Source organism: Arachis hypogaea, chromosome 5 (genome assembly GCF_003086295.3).
Source record: "Arachis hypogaea cultivar Tifrunner chromosome 5, arahy.Tifrunner.gnm2.J5K5, whole genome shotgun sequence".
Lineage (NCBI taxonomy): Eukaryota > Viridiplantae > Streptophyta > Magnoliopsida > Fabales > Fabaceae > Arachis > Arachis hypogaea.
Window position 1 is genome coordinate 26,463,507 of NC_092040.1, and position 22,676 is coordinate 26,486,182.

Consider the following 22,676-nt stretch of genomic DNA (forward strand, 5'->3'; position numbering starts at 1 on the left):
AAAAAGATACTTTTCTCATAACTAATAATAAACACACCTCCCTGCAATTCCTTGAGAGACAACCCGAGGTTTAAATACTTCGGTTATTAATTTTTATTTGGTTTGCTTTGGTGACAAACAAGTTTTTGTACGAAAGGATTCTTTGCTGGTTTAGAAACTATACTTACAACGTGATTACTTTTGTGAATTCTTTACTAGCAAAAGTCTGTTCGTCATCTACTAAGTTAATATGATAACTCATATCCAAGTATCCAAGAGAAGTTTAAATTAAATTCATTATTATTTTGATATGAGTAGAGCAAGAAGATTATAGAAGAATCTAGAAGATTATAGAAGCTGTATCAAGCTTAACAAGTCAAAATTGATCAAATTATAAAAAAAAGTCAAAATTATCTTATTCTTCATAATTAGTTAGAATGCTTATCAAATAGCAAAGCAAGTTAAACTTCTACATGCTTCTTCATCTTCATTATAACTTTCTTATTTGTTAAGAATTAATAGTTTGTTAGTAATCCATGTTTATATAAAGGGGCACGTATATTATTATTCTCTAAGTGAACTATATGAGGAATATGAGTTTAAATTGAGAGTCTTCACTTCTTTTTTATTAGGATAGTTTATAGAGAATAAAAATATGTATTATTGTTGTAGTTTTGTTATTCTTCTTATTATATTGCTAATTGTTAGAAGAATTTTATATTGAAGTTGCGTTATATTGTTGTTGAAGTGTTTATTTGAGTGAGCGATCCAGGGCTAATTAATTGAGATTTTTTTATTTACATTTGGTATCAGAGTTTGTTTAATTCAGCATTAATTGTTTAAGAGTTTGTAAGATATGTGAGAGTTTCCATACAGTTGCTTGTTCATAGAGTCAGTCAATTTAGCATCATTTTATGAAGAGTTAGAGAATTTATGATAATAGTATTATCACTTAAAAAGTTTGTGAAAATATGTTCTTGTTAGATAAGTTGTCAAGCAAGAGAGTTCTTACTAGAAAGGTGATGAGAATTAAGAGTATTTTCATGTTGGATTATTATATCTATTAAAGAGAGATTCTCACATTGAAAAAACTTATATATTTTGCATATTGAAATTTCTTCCAATCTCTAATTCTTCTTTAAAAATAATCTTGTGATGTTTTTATTTAAAATTCCTTCGACTTCTGCTTTAATAATAGAATTTATTATTTATTTTCTTATTCTACTTTTATTATAATTGTTGTAGCTAACTTTTTTATCTTTTCTACTTTCGAGACTTTCTTATTTCTATTCTAATTGTACATATAGCAATCTCCTTTCAACAATAATCATAGCTTGATTCACCATAATATCAAATTAGCTCAATTCTAAGCTACAACAATTACAGCAAAATAAGCAGAATAAAAAAAAGAGATCGTAGATTCTATTATTGAAGCAGAAACTAAAAAGTTTCAGATGAAGAAATTAGGAGAATATTTAAAAAGAAGAAGAGATTGAAAGATGTTTTATTATCCAAAAGATTGAAGCATCAACATATGAGAAGAAAGAGATAATTAATATTATCACTTTGAAAATTAAGACGAAAAAAAAGTTTTTTGTTAAGCTTAATTTAAAGGGAAATGTTAAAAATTAAACTAAGCTTATCAATTATCAATAAATAAATTTTCAAGTTGAATTACAATTATTAAAAATTGCTAGAAGTTTCAATATATTCAAAGGTAATACTACAAATTATCAATATGAACAAGTGGTATCTACTAAATTAATATGACAACTAATTTTCAAGTGTCCAAGAAGTGCAAATTAAATTTATTAGTGTTCTAATAAGAGTAAAAAGATTATAAAAATTATATCAAATTTCAGAAGTCAAATTGATTAAATTACAAGAAGGATAGTCAAAATTTATGATTAGAATTTATCATAATTATAAACACATGTTTATCTAATAGCAAAGCAAGTTAGACTTTTGCATGCTCCTTCACCTCCGTTACAACTTATTCTTAGTTGTTAAGAATTAATAGTTTATTAGCAATCTACACCTATATAAAGGATGATACGTACCAAGAGAAGTATATGAAGAATATGAATTTATATTGAGAGTCTTCACTTATTTTTTATTAGGAGAGTTAATGGAGAGCAATGTATATTATTGTTGTAGCTTTATTTCTTTTTTTAATATATTGTTATATTGTTAAAAAAATTATATTGAGATTACATTGTATTTTGTTAAGGTGTTTATAAACAATTTCGCTAGGTAACTAACTAGAATACCATCCAACTTGAGCCAACTTTTTAAATTTCAAAAAATTTTTAAATGTCAAACAACACATCCCCAGTATTTATGCTGCACACGTTCGTTGTTTTCTTCTTCCTATTCTTCTTTTTTCTTCTTTCTCTTCTTTCTCTTCCTCTTTTTACAACGCCATGTGTTTGTCTATAATTCCTGTTGAGTGCCTCAGGGCAAGCTCCCTTGCGCGCTGCCGCGTCCTCCCCTTGAAACCCAAGAAAGAAACATCTTGAAATCTTAGAAAGAAACATCCAGTAACCCATATAAAAAGAAATATCTATTTACTCGGAAAGAAACATCTGAAAACCTGTAAAAGAAATAATCATTTACTCGCAAAGAAATATCTAAAAAATAGTTAAATGAAAAAAATACAGACAAGCGGCATTAACTTATCTATGGAGCCCTTGCAATCAAAGAGGAAGGAGGTTTTGATCGTTTTTCACGGCGCACAGGCTGTGGAGGTAGAGCCGGTAGACGTTCGATCGATAGTCGATAGTGAGCCGCACGACATAGTGGCATCGCTCTGAAGCTTTTCTCGTGGTCTAACTGGCACTGGAGTTGCCGATGGTGTTTTCAGGAGAAAGGCGCGGCTGCTTCATGCGACGGAAAGTTAAACGAAATGGTTGGTCAGGGCGGTGTAACATTGCGGTTTGGCGGTGGCCTACGCGGTATAGTGACGCATCTCCGTAACTCCCTTTGAAGGGGGTTGTGGACGTCGTCTTTGGCAGCAGAATACGCGGCTCCTTGTTACGACTGAAAATAATCAGCATTCGCCAGGGGTGAGCAGGAGTGGGAGTGGGAGAGAAAGAAGAAGGTTATGCGATTGATTTTCTTATTTTTCTAATTTATTGTGACTTATAGTAAAAGTGAAAATAGAATTAGATTTAAGTAAGGTTGTGGGATGTTTTTTTGTATTGCTAGATTTTTGGTTGTGGCTCACATTATAGTTGGCTGACAATCTAGTTAATTTTCTATACTTTTTCTTATGTAAATACATAATATTAAGGAAAAGTATAGGTAACCAAGATAAACCAGCCAATTTTTTAAATAATTTTATTTATTATTTAATTTAAATTTTTTGTAAAATTCAAAATTTAAATAATTAAGAGTTGATTAAGTAAACCCTAATAAGAAATTGTAAAAATTATTCCTCTTCTCTCCCAGTCCCATTCCTACTCCCATTGTCATGCACAAAAACCTTTCCCTTTCTCTCCCATTCTCATAGCCACGCCGTCCACACCCCTCTCCAGTTGGCTTAGCCATGCGGCATCTAACACCGTGCCGTTAGGCGGCATCCCATAGTCACATCTTGACCGCCGCAAAGAAAATCAGAAGCAGCTCCATTGTGCCCTCTCATTCGCTTCATCGTCGCACTGCCTTTTGTCGTCCATGGATCACTGCCCCACCTCAGGAAGGACTGTGATAACCATTCTCTCTCATCTCGTCAATCTTCCTCCTCGTCCAAAGTGTTGATTCATCGCTGTTCTAGTGCGCCGCCAATCTCGCCGCTATGACCACCGCATCGTTGTTTCCTTGGTGCGCCACTTTTCTTGACAATAGCTAGTTTATTCACCATGCGATCGCACCCTCAGTCCGCCGCAAGAACCATCGCGCTGCTGCCATTCTCGCTAGTTGAAGGTTTCTTTCTGCTGTTTACTGCTACTTCTTATATTCTTGCAAGTTATTTTTCTTGTATTTTGTAAGCAGGTTCCTTTGATTTCATAACTATTGCTAGTGCTTACTTGGTTTCTATATTCTTATTTGTTGTTTTTGGTATGAATTGTTCAAGAAATTCAAAAAGGATGACAAGCAACTTTCAGGAACGAACATAAGCATATCTGCGAAGATCTAATTCTTTACAAAGAGTAAGTTCATGTCTGGTCACTATGGTCATTAACTCTCATTCTCCCAATATACTTAGATACTACACTCTTAAATAATGGACCAATCAATTTGCTATGTATAACGGATATAGATAATAGACTTATGTTCATTACCATGGGCTAGGTGAAAATTGAATCATTGTTGGAATATTAATTAGACTAGGATAAAATTTGTTGTTGTAAACTAAATATGAATGTGAAAAATTAAATAATTGATCTTTATTTTTATATTTTTTCGGATGTTTTTTTTGGTACATTTTGGATTTTTTTTGGGATGGTATTATGTGTTTCTATTTAAACAATCTGTGATTTAGTTGTTCTCCTTGCAGAATAGATTGGAAAAATGGACTTATAAGAGCAAAGAGCAACCCACAATTCATGAGGGATACATGTTTCCTATGCTTGTTAGCAAGCAATTGGATAATTGGCTAGAGATGAACTTCAAGAAAAGAAGATGGATGATTGTGGCAGAAGTAAAAGAAATTTGTCCTTGGATGAAGGAGGCTTTAGATATATTGGTTTAAAGACAAATTCAATTGTAGATTATAAAAATTATAGGCAAACTTGCTTTCGGAACCTGCAAAGGTGTGGAAGAGCAAGAAATTAGAAAGGAAATATGAGATTTTGGAATTGAATAAGTCAAAATTCATTATCAACTTGTAAAATTATAATTTATGATGGTTGTAACTTGTAATTTGTCCCTGGTAGTTTGTTATATTTCTTTATATATCTGTATTGGTACAATCAAAATGAAAGATTGAAATTGAATATTGAATGTAGAATTAGTTGAGAGATGTAGTAAGTAGAAGTGTACAAAATGCAATTCATTCTTTTAATCATTTGATTATTTTTTGTAAGAATGACAAACAAATATTTAGAAGTGTAACAAAATACTTCTGTCAAGTCTCTTTGGCCAAAAGAGTTTGTGTTTCTTATCATTTGTTACATGTTTAAACATTGAATTATATACAAAACATCAACAAAAACTTTATTCCTATTACTAATGATTAGATTATAAGCATGTCTTAAGATTCAGAGAAGAGTGTATGCTAGTTTAACAATGTTCTTCATATCTCTTAGATTTTTAACAAAATCTTGTAACAAAATTGTGTTTTAAAGTCACATATTACGCTAATGATTAGGAATAGGTCACAATTAGATAGTGTAAGACCTAGAAATTTTAGAAAAATCTTCTTAAAAGCTAATTTTGATTTATTTATTCATTAAATACTTTAACCTCAGAAATTATTTTATTAAAGATAATTAAAGCAAATTTTGATTAATTGAGTTTAAAATAAATAAAGGTTTTATCTGATTTTATAATTATCAAATTGTTTTCTATATTTAAATAATAAAGTTTAGCAAATATAAAATAATAAGAATTTTATATGGCTTGATTTAAGTAATTGAGATTTCGAAATTTAATACTAATGTTTTTATAAATAAAAAAAATTAATTATATAACCTTATAATTTCAATTAGAATATTTGATCTTAAATCAATTAGTATTTTGATACAATAAATAATATTTTAAAGTAATTTTAGAGATTTAATTAGATTTTAAATTAATCCAAAATCTCCAAATTTTATCACAAAATCCTAATTCCCAAATCAAAACCCTAAATCCCCAAAACACAACCCTAACCCTAATATTTTTCCCTTTCCCAGCCGCCTTTCCGCCTTTCCCTTTACCTTCACCACGGCACACACTAACACGACACAAAATGCACGCAGAAGGAAGAGAAGAGAAAAAAGAACCGCTGCCACGCATCTAGCCTTTTCCGTACCCACCGATCCGTCAAACCCGCTGTACCTCACCGCCGCACAGCTTGTCGTCGTGCCAGCCACCCACACCAGAGGAGGAGAGAGAGAGATCGGGCAGAAAGAAACGCGAAGAGAGAGAAGGATTCGTGCCGCTGCGATCTGCATCATCGTCGTCGCCACCAGCTTCTACCACCGTCGAGGTTGTCCCGAATAGGAGAAGATGAAGCTGCCTATGTCGCCCCCGTGAGGAGCCGTGAGATCCGTCACCGTCATCGTCACAAATGGCACAGCCGTTGTCATTGAACCCAGCCGCCACCATCGCAAGCTCCATCGCCACTGTTGGAGGTGGGTTGCCGAGCCTTTGTCGCCGAAAAGCGGCACTGCCGTAGCTGAGGTCCATTATCAGTAAGGGTTTTTTTAGTTTGTTCTCTGTTCTTGTGGGTTCCGAAAAGATTATTCATACTGCGTAGTTGTTACAGTTGTCGTACTGAGCTTCTGGGCGCCGGAAACGGTATTGTGGCCGCTGGAACCTTGGTTTGAACCGTTGCCGTTTTGTATGGTCGTTGCTCCTTGGTTATGGTAAGTATTTTCATTTCGGAACCGTTGAAAATTAGTATTCCGTTATGCTTGGCTAGAGATTATGAGGTTTTTGCAACGTAGGGTCATGTTCCAGTTACTACGAGTTGCGATCGAAGCTGCCGCTGCTGCAGGCCAGGAGGAAAAAGGGGTTTTTGACGCGTTCTATAGCTTTCGGGTTTCGACAATCAAGGTAGGGGTTTTTCTAAAAATTTGATTTTATAATTTGAAATTTTTATAAATGGATATTGATGTGAGGATTTCACTTTTTAGTGATTGTACAAGTCTTATGGATTGTCTGGCTGTTTGGATGGATATGATTGTTGATTTGGACTGAATTATTGATCGATTTTGGTTAAATTGGTAGTGCTAAAGTATTTCTTTAAAGTTTTGAAAATAAGTTTAGTTTGTTAAAAATGATTGAATGTTGGATTGGTTTGAGTTGGAAATGGTTTATTTGGAACCCGAAAAGGGTGGTAAAGTCCAAGTTTTAGGGGAGATGCTGTCGAATTTTCATGAAAATTAAGATTCTATTTTAAAATGTGATTTAGAAAAAGAATGAATTTTTGAGAGGTTCCATTGCTTGGTTCTTGATTTATTAAGAAATAGATATTTCGAGTTTAATCTATTTGCGGGAAGTTTATGTTTAAGATTGATTTAAATATGAAAGAACCTATGTTTTGAAGTTTAATTAAAGAAGTACTTTTGGAAGAATTTTTAGTGGATTTTAGAAGAAATTGAACTTTGATTAATTAAGTTTGTTTTAAAGTACTCTTTAAATTTTGATTTAGCAAGATTAAACAATTTCGGGCCTTTGGGAAGGTTACTGATTTAAGAATAAAATGGAATTGATTTGGAACTTAGTATTTTAAACATGTTTTGGTTTTTGTTTTTAAGTCTCTATCTCAATTGACTTCAAATTAAGTAACTATGATTTCAGAGATTTCTAAAGAATTTAAAAAAAGATGTAGGCTATTCTTCCCGAGAGTCTTGAGTCTTTGCCAAGGTTATTAATTGACAACTCTGATTTAAAATAGTTTAACGGATGATTTAAAAAGTGAAATATTTGTGTCTTTTTAAAGAGGATTGATTTTAAAAGAAAAGTGGAATATGAATTTGGAACAATTGAGATATGAGGATTCAGAATTTTGAAACAAAGATGAGTTTGTTTTCTGGTTTTAAAGAAAAAAGTGACTTGTTGCTTGAATGATAATTGATTTTATATGAATTGTAATGAAGTGCAGAAATGATTATGAATAAATGAATATGTGGCCTTTGCACTTCTTTTATTTGAGATACGAGTTTCCCTGGGTAAAGTACCGTAGCTTGCCACCACGTGTTTCAGGTTAAGACTCGATACTCTGTTGACCTTACGACGTAAGGGTGACCGGGCACTTATAAATTCTCGAAAATGGTACTCCCATTGAGCGATTTGATATATATATATGAGAAAAAGCTATGCATAGACTCATGGGGATGTGCGTAGGGGGACAGTCCAAAGGTTTAGCAAACCGCACTTGTCGGGTTGACTTGATAACCGATAAATGAGACTCATCAGTCATAGGGCAGGCATTCATCATATGCATCTATGTGACATTGTTTGGGTGTGCATATTGTACTTGGTTTGCCTATGTGAATAATTCTATCTAATTGCTAATTGCTCTACTTGATGTAACTGCTTAATTCTGCTTGAACATCCCTACTTGTGTTTGTGACTAAAATTGGTTGGATTATAGTAAATTGGATGTTGATTGAGCTGTTTGGGCCTAAAGCCATGTTTGGTTTGTGTTGTGGTTTAGTAAAGTATGAAATATCAAGCTGGTTCAGCATAGACTTAATGAACCCATGCTTAGAACAGGTTGGTCATTCATACTATTAGAAAACTTTTTAAGATCTTTTTATCTGAAAAGTGAGTTTCTAATTTTTGGAAATTAACTGATTTTCTTTAAAATTCTTTTGAATTTTTGGTGGTTAAACCATCGGTTTTCAAAGGATGCATAAGACAAAGATAATCACTGAGTTTGAAAATGATTTTCTTATTAAATATCTTCATATGATAATTCTGAAAACTCTGTGGTGAGACCGTATGGTTAGGTTCTCATCCCCTACAACTTTATCTTTTCAGGAGACGGATGACGAGGCTTATGAAGAGTTTTATTGCGTTTTGTTTATTCGATGTTATTGTTTTAGTTATTAGTTACTTTTTTCCTCGCCTTTATCTTTACGAGTTTTTTTAAGAGGGATAGGGATTTGATTATGTAATGCTTGTAAAATTATATATATAAGTATTGATATTTGTATGGATGTATGTTATCTTTTAAAAATTCTTTTGGGTGGTAATACGATTTAAGTTTTAAACAGACTCATATTTTAGTATTAAATATTATAAGAGTGGTCGTAATACCTAAGCTATCAGAGTGGCGCAGTCGAAAGCGTGATATTTTGCTAGTTAGGGTATTACAGATAGTTTCTTGAGCAAAAGCAATTTCATTCTTTTCTTTTCTTTTCATGTTGAAGAAGTAACAAGAAGCAACTACTACTTATTATGAACAATTTTTATTCCATCATCAAAATAGAAGAATCAATGATTCCAAAAGCTATGTAATTATTGTTAGTTAAATTGCAATTGGTTTAAACAAATCATCATTGTTAATCACTCTATTAGGAAAAATCATCATTGACTAACATTGACTAACACGCGCGTGATGTTCTGTATTTTGGTTTTGTTTTTTACTTATGTGGGATAAGCTTTTTTGATTTGTCATTCATATGGTTTTTGTTGAAGTAACATCTGTTTAGTATGGAAAAAGAACATCCCAATATCTGACAAAAGTAACATTCACTTAGATCTTTGCAAAAACAAATATGTACCTACAGGGAGAAACATGCCGAGTAGGACTTAAAAAAAGGGTCATGTAATTCTTAAAGAAATACAATCATCCACAAATGCAAAACATAAGAAAAATAAAAAAATGTATAAAGTAACATCTATTTAGTAAGAAAAAGAAACATCCTGATGTTTAACAGAAGTAATATTCATTTAGATCTTTGTAAAAAGAATCAAGTGCCTACACGGAAGAACATGACGAGTAGGATTTTAAAAAAAGGTCATACAATTCTTAAAAAAATATAGACATCCACAACTGCAACACAAGAAAACTCAAAAAATGTATAAAGTAATATCCATTTAGTATGCAAAAGGAACATCCTGATACTTAACAAAAGTAACATCCACTTAGATCTCTGCAAAAATAATTAGGTACCTTTTCAGAGAAACGTGCCGAATAGGATTTAAAAAGAAAAGGATATGCAATTCTTAGAGAAATATAGACATCCCCAACTGCAACACAAGAAAACTCGAAAAATGTATAAAGTAAAATCCAGTTAGTATGCAAAAGGAACATTCTGATGCTTAAAAGAAGTAATATCCACTTAGATCTTTACAAAAACAATCGGGTACTTACTTGAAAAAACATGTCAAATAAGATCTAAAAAAAAGAAAAATGTATCAAAAGTGTCTCAAACGATGATGACATCCCATATATGCATTATCATGAATTTTCTAGGTATCCTTATTCTTTTATGGTATGACCTTGAAAACTCCATGTCTTCTGCAATGGATGGCAAAGAAGGGAAAAAAGAAAGAGAAGGATAAGTTCCATAGCCGAATCCACATGTGTGTTTGTGTGTCTTGATGGTGGCACGAGATGGTCGGCGGTGAGACGCAGTGGGACGGCGAGACTTTTCAGCAACACAAATCAAGTGATTTTTCCGTAAAATGCAACATTCCCAAACTCAATAAAGAATTACCCACATACATAGTAAAACGAACATCCTTTTTATGTGAACAGAAACATCTAAAAATTGGAGAAAAAAAAAGGTTCCTAATTTATCATCTTTCAATAACAGAATCAATTGTGATTGACATACAACATACAACCCAGTTGAACATGTACAAGTAGAGTCAACTAATTACAGTTATGTCCAATAAATTCGAAAACCATCTGAGGAAAAAACCAGCAGGCTCCGGACTCTGTGTTTCTGCCATTTTTTCCATCTTAGTAAAAAAATAGCTAGTTTAAAAGAAAACACATTTCAATTTCTTCAATCAAACCTCTAATCTTAGACAACAGTAACATCCAATAAATCGAAATTCATTGTATATGATTGTGTCATTATATGCATATGATCTAATACAAAATCCACTTACAACTAATTTACTCATACAAAAATCAATCAAGTAACACCCATGAATAGATACTAACCGATTAGTATTGTCAGGTGAGGCTTCAAGGTGCGAGTAGGAGGAGCCCGATGCGGCATTCATCGAAGCAGAGAAGCCAACATCAATGGCGCTGCGACAATGACATGCAGCAGCGTCGGCACACTGTGGGTGAGAATCAGACCTCGTTGGCTGCTCGCACGTGAGCGGCACGATGGCGCTGCGGCGGTCTGGGCCGAACTTCTGACGAACGCGGCTGGTATCACATCGACTGAAATGGGGGCGTTACGGCGGTTTGGTGCGACTTCCGATGCCAGCTGTTGCTCGCACGTGGACGAACGGAGGCGCTGTGGCAGTTGACGGCGAATGAGAAAGGCATCCGATGAACCTGGTTGGCAGGCGTTCCGTTGGATGGTTTAGGATGATGTTGAAGTGAAACGATGAAAAGGGGAGTTTAGCTAGGGTTAATTTGGTTCACCGGTAAATTGGGATGTTGCTTCTTGCTTGTACGATAAAATGGGTTTTAGGGTCCAGCCCAATAAGTAGGGGTGTCAAAAATTCCTAGGAGGCGGGGATCCCCGCAGGGACCGCCCCGAATGGGGCCCCGATGATGGGAAATTTTTCCCGTGGGGATGGGGATGAAGAGCGAAATTCCCCCGAGACAAGCGCAGGGACCCGAGCGGGGATCCCTGCCCCATCCCCGATAATTCCCCGAATGTTTGAAATTTCTTAAATAACCTTACTTTATTTCTAACATAGGGTTTTTTAAGTAATTTCACCAATTAAAAAACCCTAACCCTATTATTCAGTCTTCCCTACTCACTGTGTTGTTTGCTGCGCCATCTACTCTCTATTCCCAATCCCAACTCTCTTCCATCTCTACTTTGTTCAAACTCCAAAACTCCCACAGCACCATACGATGTTCTCTCCCACAGCCCCAACTCTCTCCAGTTTCCACTTGATGTTAAAGACTATATCTTTTTTTTTTAGAATAAAAATTGTATTTTAAGATTTTATTTTATGGACTATAATTTACTATGTTGTATTTGTAGACTTATAATCTTGGATAAGATATGTTTGTGTGTTTGTAATAGTATTTTCTATTTTCTTTTTTATTTTTTTGATATTTTTTACTATAATTTTCATATGAATGTTAAACATAAGAGGATGGAAAATGGGACCCCGCAGAGAATACTGGAGAACGCGGGGAATGGGGATGGGGACAATTATCCCCTCACGACGGGAATCGGGGCAGGAATGAGAATTAATTGTAGGGGTGGAGACGGGGAGCAAGGAGGCATCCCCCGCCCCATTGACATCCCTACCAATAAGAATTGGTTAGACCCTTTTGCGGAATTGTAATTTTAAACATCAATTTATTGTAAAATTTTTTAATTTACACTTTATAAGGCTAAACAACTATGGCAACCCTCTACCAGTTTACCTTCGCAGAGATAATAATAAGAGTGAAGATTTTCCTGAGGAACTTGCAATAAGGTTGCTTGAGTACATATGAAGCAATTGGTAAATAAGTTTCATCGTTCTATTTTTCATCCTTCTTACCAGCTTGTGTGTCTTTTTTTTCGTCTCCAACCTCTATCTTCCTCCAGATTTGCATCATCGTATCTCTGCCATTGAATATCTATTTGGTTTATCCCATACAAAAACGAAATGCAACCTAAGGTATCCTCTGCCAAAGACATAATTAATCTTTTCTTTTTGTACATATATATTTTAGGGAGCTAAAATATCTAATCAATATGAAGATACACACGTTATTTAATCGTTAAAATAAACATCTATCAATAAACACGTAAATCATTTGGTATAAGATTATGTTAGCTTAGTTAGATCTTCAATTCAATTATCCAATTAATTGTGTTAAAATTTCAAATGAAGAACTTTGTCATGCATCCAAATCATTATTCCTTCCCGATTTGAGGAGAATCACCCCCTACAGAAGATGAATACTAGTGATTTATGGTCAACAAAATTTAAATTCAACATCTCCAACGAAAGTATGGTTGTTTATTTTTTTTCTTAAGTTCTCGAGCTTTGAACATTTATTAACATATAACAATTTAATGGAATAGATGAGAAATAAAATCTTTCAATTCTGTCGTGGTATATGAATTCGTTTTTTGGTGCAACGTGACATGACATGAAAGAAGTGTCAATGAATTGATTGAGGAGAATTTGATGTGCACTACCCATCTTCTAAACGCTAAGTACAATTTGTAAATACCTTTCTCACTAGAAATCATTTGCAATTTGCAACTTGCAAAGTAGTGGAAGGTGGCCATCAACTATGCTTTCAAATCAAATACGTTGATATTGAGTTTGATTCTTAAATGCTATCACTGTCACACATCTAAGCCATTCATTTTATATCAGCAAGGGTTCTTAATAACCTCTAAAACTGATTCTTGTTACATAGCTTAATAACAAATATCAAACATCCCAACAAATTTCAAATCCTAACAAAATTTCATCTCTTAAATTTCAGATATTCAAACAGATTTAAGAAGATACACCATAAAAATACACATCTCAAAAACATACTAATCTTATCATGATATATAAAAAGAGGAGTGTTAAGGAAGTCAGCAGAATTTGTGATTTATAGCCATCAATTAGTGATCAATAATATGTTTAATGGTGTGAAATTACATCTAATGATGGAGAATTATTCATTTTTCTTTTGTTGAATAAGTGTTGGCTAAATTTTAATAAAAATGCTAGCCTCTAGACTTTCTCGTATAAAAATTTGTTGTGATTATTTGTGTGTACATGCAGATCGCACATATGCAAACTCTTAAAATATAAAAAATTTGTTATAATATATGCAAACTCTATAAATATAAAAAGTTTGTATACACTTTTCATAGCAAAATAATAAAACTTTCACAATAGAATACTTAAATTTTTTTCTGAACACTAAATATATATTATTCTACTATAGCTGTTTTTTGTTTCTGGTTTTACTACGTAGCGCACGCGCGCACACATATATAAATAATTTCCTAATATCTATAAAGGACGACCACTTTTTTTATCATATTTTACGTGCCAAACATATTTTAAATACGATATTCATTTGACATCCGTTCGATATGCATGTTTTTTGTGTCTAATCATATCTTAATAAAAAATAAAAAAATTTTTTAGACATGCTTAGATAAACCTAAATATCACTACATGTCTGGCCTTATTCTTAATATGTATTTTTGAAATGAATTTAAAAATTATATATATTATTAATTATTAAAACAAAATTATTTTAAATATTTTATATAATTAAAAAATATTAAAAATAATTAAATTTTAATTTATATTTTAATATCAATAAAATATTAAAATATTATTATAATTTATCTATAATATATATATATATATATATATATATATATATATATATATTTATCCTGTATTATGTTATATCCCGTATCCGTATGTGCATCATAGCCTAACATTGATGGAAATTTTTTGCTTTACTCTTAACTTCTTGTCAGTACTAAGTGAAGAAAGTTCCTAGCTAACGATGGAATCAAAAGAAATAAAAAAGTTTTTGATAAACATGGTTTAAATCAAGTTGGAGAAGCAAAGTACAAAGTCACAAAACTACAGCAGAAGAGGACGGTGTCACGATTTTAATAAAAATGAAGAGTTCTTCCTTCTTTTTATGTTGGTAAAATCGAGTACTTATTTTAAGAATTCAATATCAATAAACTAACTAGAGGGAATCATCATCTCCTGATAGACGACTAGCGTTTAGTTTCTTTTGCCCTATCTGTTTTTTGTTGCTTGTTTGTTGAACCCTCGTTGCCCCTTGTTCCCATATATATATATATATATATATATATATATATATATATATATATATATATATATATATATATATATATATATATATATATATATATATACAGTGGCGGATCCACGGGGGGACCTAAGGTGGCCATGGTCCCCCCCAAATTTTTTTAAAAAAAATAGTAAATAGTAATAATTAATAATATTAAATTTTTTTATATATAATATTAAAAAAAATATAACTTACAAAATTTTATAAATTAAAAAAACTAAAAAATGTATTAGATATTTGAATTATTGTTGCTCTTGTTAACAAATAGCCCATTCTAATAATTAATAAAAATGGTTCTATTATACTAGCCCAAGCCCATACTATTAATTAAAGTAACCCTAGTACATTTTTCAAATATTTGTTTCAAACTATCATAGGCATAGCGCCACTTTTCTCTCTCTTTTAGTGATTCCCAAACTTTTGGTCTTCTACTCTTCTCATTCTAATTTTCTTTCCATACCAAAACAAGACATATGAAGAAAAACCATTGAAGAGAAGTGAACAACAAAATATTAACCATTGAATGCACAACAAAGATTCAAAGAGGTATATTTCAATTTTTTTTAAGTTAATGACAATGTCAAGTATTATTTACATTATTTATTTAAAATAATTAATTTATTTTTTTTTATAATGGACAGTGTTCAAAGATTGAAGTGAAGACAAAACTCAATAGAATTATTTTTTTGTGAGACTTGGAACAAAAAATAATCAGGTAAATCAATAACTTTATTTTTGGTTATTATATATTTGTGTTTCTAAAATTATTTGTTATTGCTCAATAGGTTTAATATTTTTTTTAAGAAAATAATATATATGCAATTATTTTTGTTTTTTTTTTGTTAGATAGTTCAAGTTAAGTTAAAAATGTCAAAGATGAAAACAATTCACTCATTTTTCAAGAGAAAAGAGAGAATATATGATGAACAAAATTCAGCTTCAGATTCTTTGAGTAATGTTCAAAATATTATTGAACAACCTGTGACACAACTTGTTGAGCAAGATATTCAACCCCCTGCTTCCAAAATAGCAAGGACTGAAATAGATCAAGTTAATATTGATACATTGATGCGTGATCCCGGAAAGCGTCCGCAAATTTGGAATTATCCTATCAATCAACAAGATGAAATCCGTAGAGCATACATAAAGTTTGGACCATATCAATTTATTATGGATGAGTACCCTCTTTCTGGTCTAGAAAGTCATCCTCGTCGTTTCAAAGCTCATTGGTTTAAGAGTTTTTCTTGGCTAGAATATTCGCCAGAAGTGGATGCTGCATTTTGTCTTCCATGCTATTTATTTTCTAGAAAATCAAGTCCATTCACATCAGGAGGATTTCGCAATTGGAAAAAAGTGAATAATGGAAAGGATTGTGCATTTTTATCTCATGTGGGTAAATCTCTTAATTCTCCTCATAATATTGCTGTTAAGTCTTGTAAAGATTTGCTTAATCAATTATGTCACATTGACAAAGTATTGGCTAAGCAAAGCTCACAACAAGTTTTAAGCAATAGATTGCGTCTTAAAGCCTCTATTGATACTGTCAAATGGTTAACGTTTCAAGCTTGTGCTTTTAGGGGACATGACGAGAGTCATGAGTCTCAGAATCGAGGAAATTTTCTTGAAATGTTAAAATTATTAGCTTCTTACAATAAAGAAGTGGATGCAGTTGTTTTGGATAATGCTCCTCAAAATGCAATATACACATCACCTTCTATTCAAAAGGAAATTCTACATGTTTTTGCTAGAAAAGTGCAAAATGAAATTCGCAATGAGATTGGTAATGCAAAATTTTGTTTGATTGTTGATGAAGCTAGAGATGAATCTAGAAGAGAACAAATGGCACCTGTTGTTAGATTTGTTGATAAGCATGGATTTGTCAAAGAAAGGCTAATAGATGTTGTTCATGTCAAAGATACTACTTCTGCTACTCTAAAACAAGAGATTTGTTCTGCATTATCTCATCACAATCTCAACATTCAAAATGTTCGAGGTCAAGGGTATGACGGAGCTAGTAATATGCGTGGAGAGTGGAAAGGGTTACAAGCTTTAATTATTCAAGAATGTCCTTATGCATATTATGTTCATTGCTTTGCTCATCAATTACAGCTAGCTCTTGTTGCTGCGGCTAAAGAAGTTGTTGATGTTCATGCTTTTTTCCAAAGTTTGAGTAATATTATCAATGTTGTGTGCTCTTCTTGCAAACGCAATGATGAATTACGATCTGCTTATGCAACTGAAATTTCCCATTTAGTTGCAACTAAGCAAATTGAAACAGGAAGAGGAGCAAATCAAATTGGCACATTAAAAAGATCAGGAGATACCAGGTGGAGCTCTCACTTCAACTCAATTTGTAGCCTTTTACGTATGTTTGGAGCAACAACTTCAGTTCTGGAAGATTTGGCTACTAATGGATCTACATATTCTCAACGTGGTGATGCTACTTATGCTCTTAAATCTTTATTATCATTTGATTTTGTTTTCATTTTGCATATGATGAAAGAAATCATGGGAATCACTGATAAACTTTGTCAAGCATTGCAACAAAAATCTCAAGACATTTTGAATGCTATGCATCTGGTTTCTAGTACAAAGTCATTGATTCAACAGTTAAGAGATAGTAGTTGGGGAGCACTTTTGGAGAAAGTTAGTTCTTTCTGCAATGATCATGCTATTCAGATACCTGATATAGGTGCTTCTTTTAGTGACATAATTCGGTCTCGTCGTAAAAAGGATGTTGTCACTGTTGAACACCACTATCGTGTTGACATTTTTACTAGCGTGATAGATTTTCAATTGAAAGAGCTAAATAGTAGATTTAGTGAGCAAGCAACCGAGCTCCTCATACTGAGTACATCTCTAGATCCTAAAGATGCTTTCAAGTTATTCAGTGTTTGCAACATATGCAATCTTGTAAAGAATTTCTATTCTTTATATTTTTCTGAGCAAGAAAAGATTCAATTGGATTATGAGTTACAACATTATGAACTTGATGTGGTTAAAGCTCCAGATTTTCAGAATTTGTCTACTCTTGCTGAATTGTGTCAAAAATTGACAGAGACAGAAAAATCAAATATATATCCTTTAATTGATAGATTAATTCGTCTTGTTTTGACTCTTCCTGTGACAACAGCAACAACTGAACGGGCCTTTTCAGCTATTAAGATTATTAAAACAAGGCTTCGAAACAAGATGGAAGATGAATTTTTAGCAGATTGTATGATTGTATATATTGAAAAGGAAATTGCTTCAAAATTCACTTCAGAGATGATAATTGATGATTTTAGTTCCATGAAGCATCGTCGAGCAAGTTTAAAAATATCAAAATCTTAAAGTATGTAGTTGAACATTGACTTTTATATAATATAATTACTTTTTTGATATATATGCTACAAATCATATTTTGTTAATTTTTTGTTATATTTTATATTTAATTGGCCCCCCTCTTATGAAATTTCTGGTTCCGCCACTATATATATATATATATATATATATATATATATATATATATATATATATATATATATATATATATGAAAAATGCTACATATTATTTTAATTTTTTAATTAATTATGTCTCTTATTTTTAAAAAATTATTATTATTTTTACTTCATTTAAGTACCCATTTTTACGGTATTGAATTTTTAAAAAATAAAAAAAAACTTTTTTTTTTCATCATGCACCACCATCACACTTCACACCACAGGTATTAATCTGTTCTATTCCTTCTATTTCTTCCAATCTCTTTCGTCTCTTTCTCTATCAATATTTTTCTGCATCACTATTTTTTTTCTAATTTTTATTTTTTTATGATAAAATATCTAAACTTATTCTTATACTTAATAATAATAATAATAATAATAATAATAATAATAATAATAATAATAATAATAATTATTTTGAATTTTGGATGTATTTAAACTTATTTTAGTATATATCCAAGTATATTATTTTAGATGCGTTGTAAAAACGTATTGTAGTTTTACTTATTTTATAATAATTGTTTGAATTTTGAATGTGTTCAAACTTATTTTTGTACCCAATAAACATATTATTTTAAATGTGTCACAAAAACGTATTATATTTTACTTATTTTATAATTATAACTTGTTTAATTAACATAAAATTTTTTATTTATCAAGAATTATTATTGAGTAAGAAAACATCTCCATTTATAATATTTAGTAGTTGCAAAAAATAGTTGGTTCAAATAATTTGACCATTATTTTTTCGATTAAATTATATCCATACAGTTAATTTTAGGTATATATATATATATATATATATATATAATATGAGTTTTAAATGTGTTCAGAGACTAATTTAAAAGATGAGATATGTTTTTGAATTTGTTGCACATCTATATATCAAAAAGATATGAAGATATATTGAAATTTAACTCATAAACACAAGCATAGAATTGTTATACCAATTCATAATAGAAAATTTATTAGGATCAATGAATAGAGTTAAACTGTATAAAAATAACTCAGAGTCCAGAAAACTAAATATTAAAGCAGAAGCAGAGTGAAACTAATGACAATGCCTTCATTTATTCAATTCACACAAACTAAAAACTTCCACAAATAACTAAGTATATTAAAGAATTCACAACACAGAAAAAATTATGAACATCAATTAATTATCTAAATAGAAAAAAATATGCGCGGCTGATGAAGCAGCCACAACCAGGAATGTGACACGGAGGAGAATGCGGCATTGAAAATGAGCGCGACGCAGAAGAAGAAGCAGCGACGAGAATGAGGAGCTCGCGTTACAAAAAAAATTCTCGGTTATGTTTTGTTTTTTTACAATTGAGATGTGTTTGGGATTTTAGGAGATTTTTTTTTGGATGTGTGAAGGGTTTAAAACAAATTTTAATATTTTAAATTTAATTTTTGAATTTTAGTTTTATTTAAACTGTTTTTTTAAATTTGTATTTTAAATTAAAAAAATACTAAATCTATTTTGATGAGTTGGTTTTGATTTTTTTAAAATTAATATAGTAAAAAGCTGATTAAAAAATTTTAAAAGACATCTAATTATAGATATAATTAAAAATATAAAATAGTCTTTTTACATGCTAACTATTTTATGATATATGACATTAATCTATTATATTATAATGTCACGTGACATTTAACGTGATATATTAATGTCTAACTAATGAAATAATCCATTTAATTTATTGTTTTATTTTTTAAAGATTAATATAACTAATTTAATTTTTAGGAGACTAATTTAAAAAATAATTAATCTTTTAAGATGTTGTTGAGTATTAACTCAGATATTTACTTTTGCTCTTTTATATTGTTTACTTTTTTGTTTCATCTTGAATGATCCATCATTATGAGCTTGATTGATTATATTAGATTTTCATAAGGAAAACTTTTATATACTTGCCCGGCCCTAGTATCTGCTCTAAATACAATATTTAGGACAGAGTAGATAATCTACAACAAAAAACAAGGATCAATCTTGACAATCTTATGACCCAAAAATAAAGGAAATGAACCCACCCAAAAATGGGTATGGATTTGGGCCTTCGGAGTTGGGAGTGCTTTTACATGAAATTAGATGAATAATTTGTTATTGATCTATGATATTTAGGGGGTGGCAATGGATAGGACAAGCTAAGTTTGGATTTAATTTTAACTCTATTTATATAAATTCAATTGTATCTTACTCACGAATTGAAATTTTCTCAAATCCTAGATCCTACATATTCTTAACCCATGGATTAAAAAAAATACAACATTATTATATAATTTGATAATAATTTAAAATAGAATTGACTGTAAAAAAATATATTAAATTATCAATTAACAATCTTTTTTTAGTGGCTAAGAATTTTTTATATTTAGTGAGAGATCTTTGATTCAACATCCACTTAAAACATATTTTTGTATAAGAAAAGTTTAGAGGACCAGCAACTTTATTAAAATCTGACCAGCATGTAACCAACAAAAGAAAAGTGAGTAGTCCTACACCATTAGATGAAATCTCACACTATTAAAAATATTATTGATGACTATAAATTACAAAAGTTACTAGCTACTAGCACTCCTCTTTTGTATATAAATATATAACATATACATATATAGAGTGCGAGTTGGTCGGATAAGGTTGAGACTCAACCCGCATCCTACCTGACCCGCACGAGAACCTTACCCGCTGCGGATCAGGTTAGGAATCCTACTTGACCAGGTTGGGAACTGGCGGATAGGGGCATATTGCCATCCCTAGTCGGATTGAGAGATATTACAGTAAAAATTTAGGAAAAAAAAAAAGAAAAAAATATTAGATTAGTCTAATGGTCAATTTGTTAATCTCACCTTTATACATGCATTAATTTATTAGTCAACAATAAATCCTTAAATGAAACTCTAATCTGCAACGAATTAATTCTAAGATTGTTGGGTTAAAAAATACCATAACTATATATATATATATATATATATATATATTGTACACAATTTGATAGTACTTGGGTAAAAAATATTGGGAAATACTATAAAGTTAAGCTTATTATCATTGTGTATTGTAATCTTTATTTTATGTATTACAGTATTTCTATTTCTGTAAAAAGAACATGTCTATTATTACTAAAAATATTGTTCTGGCATTCATTATTAAAGAAAAATCTAGTGTTGGATAGGAAAGAGTTTTGGGTGTTCATCCATCAAGATACTTTCAAGCTAATGAAAGATTGATAACAATATTCATATAGTAGATGAATATTCCACTTCTCAAAAAATCTAAAGAATTAAAATTTTTCTATTAAGAAGCAACAAATCTTCTAGATTGATAGAATCAGCAGATTGTGAATATTTTATTATCAAAGACTCTTGTGATTTCTAAAAATCTAAATCCTTTTAGAAAATCGTAAAATTTTTATGTGGACTAATAATTTTTTATATAATATACAAGATCATTGGCTCATTTCATTTCATATTTATGAAAAAATCCTAACATCAACCATCTCGAATTTTATATCTTCTTGTTGAATATTCTGGCATCTCTCAAGGTCCAAATTAGAACCTATACAAATTGTGCTCTTCTTCTGTTTTCATATATCAGGCTTTTTCTGTTTTAAATTGAGAATAATATTTTTGAACAATAATGAACCATCTTTGACTTATTTGCTAGGACTCTAAATACATTTTATCAAGTTCATTTTTAACATCATCTACTGATAAAACTTCGGACACTTAAACACAAGACTATAACATGGATATATCACAAACAAAAATAAATAAGTGGAATTACAACTACACATGTGAAAGATATCAAAAATGTCTACAAATTGAATGATTATATTTAATCCAGAAATATTTGATAACAAAAAAAAATTAGTCAAAAAATAGTCATAATTTACCTTACCAATATATTTAAGGCAAGTTCTGAGAGTTTTTTTTGTCTTCGTAACATTATTGATATTTAATCTCCCAATAATTTCCCATTCTTCCCATTCATTCATAGTCACAAATGCACTCATGCATCCACAAATTCATTCTTATTATTTAAAAAGTTTTGTGAAGCATATTCAGTTTGAGTATCTTTAGAAAGATGAGAAACATAATTCTCTCAAGTGTTCAATTCTTTTCTTTAATTTGAAATGCCAATAAAAAACACATATTTCAAATCACTTGAAATTTCTAATTCTCATACTTAGACCTAATTCAAATAAGAGCTAAAGCGATGACGTAAATATCTAAAATAAAGTTTCACTATTATATTAGGGGCCATTTAACTTACACCAAGACCCTCTTGTCTACTCTGTCTTCTAACACAACCAAAAATGTTGATATAGGAATACTAATGTAAGAATTGCATGATGCATGAAGTTGGTAGGTGACGGTGGTCATCGTGTAAGGCCAGCAGGTGATGAATGAGTTTGTTAGACAGAGAGAAAAGAATAATTAGGAGGAAGTAACTAATATGAGAAGTGTAATTGTATTGGAAAATTCTACCGTGCTTGCAGCATAGTATGTTGACTTCGTGTGGCAATATGAAAGAACGACACGTGGGGATGGAAATGGTGTGAGACGGAGCGAAGCAGGAAAAGCATTCCGGTCTGCGATTGAGAGTAATTATACAGTA

The 22,676-nt window shown here is 31.1% G+C and overlaps 2 protein-coding genes across 5 annotated transcripts; both read left to right on the top strand.

Moving 5' to 3' along the window:
- The first annotated feature begins 5,632 nt into the window (after window positions 1-5,632).
- LOC112801013 (uncharacterized) lies at window positions 5,633-8,848 on the top strand. 4 transcript variants are annotated; one of them, XM_025843508.3, is made up of 4 exons: window positions 5,633-6,257; window positions 6,392-6,491; window positions 6,573-6,681; window positions 8,614-8,848. In XM_025843508.3, the coding sequence occupies exons 1-4, from the start codon at window positions 6,194-6,196 to the stop codon at window positions 8,683-8,685; spliced, it is 345 nt and encodes a 114-aa protein (XP_025699293.1). In that variant the 5' UTR covers window positions 5,633-6,193; the 3' UTR covers window positions 8,686-8,848. The 4 variants fall into 4 exon arrangements, 1 of the variants encoding a protein (XP_025699293.1); XR_003201680.3 differs by having other exon boundaries at window positions 5,757-6,317; window positions 6,383-6,491; XR_003201679.3 differs by having other exon boundaries at window positions 5,767-6,317.
- A 6,792-nt stretch (window positions 8,849-15,640) lies between these two features.
- On the top strand, window positions 15,641-22,468 carry LOC112803341 (uncharacterized). Its single transcript, XM_072238042.1, has 2 exons — window positions 15,641-17,464; window positions 22,421-22,468. Exons 1-2 carry the CDS (start codon window positions 15,641-15,643, stop codon window positions 22,466-22,468), a joined length of 1,872 nt encoding a protein of 623 aa, XP_072094143.1.
- Window positions 22,469-22,676: the final 208 nt, after the last annotated feature.

Excerpts from the sequence above, each read along its gene's own strand:
- LOC112801013 (XM_025843508.3), top strand. The coding sequence starts at position 6,194 with ATGGCACAGCCGTTGTCATTGAACCCAGCCGCCACCATCGCAAGCTCC. Across the intron at positions 6,258-6,391 it reads CTCCATCGCCACTGTTGGAG|TTGTCGTACTGAGCTTCTGG; the intron begins GTGGGTTGCCGA and ends TAGTTGTTACAG. Across the intron at positions 6,492-6,572 it reads GTCGTTGCTCCTTGGTTATG|GGTCATGTTCCAGTTACTAC; the intron begins GTAAGTATTTTC and ends TTTGCAACGTAG.
- LOC112803341 (XM_072238042.1), top strand. The coding sequence starts at position 15,641 with ATGCGTGATCCCGGAAAGCGTCCGCAAATTTGGAATTATCCTATCAAT. Across the intron at positions 17,465-22,420 it reads ATGCTTTCAAGTTATTCAGT|TTGGTAGGTGACGGTGGTCA; the intron begins GTTTGCAACATA and ends TGATGCATGAAG.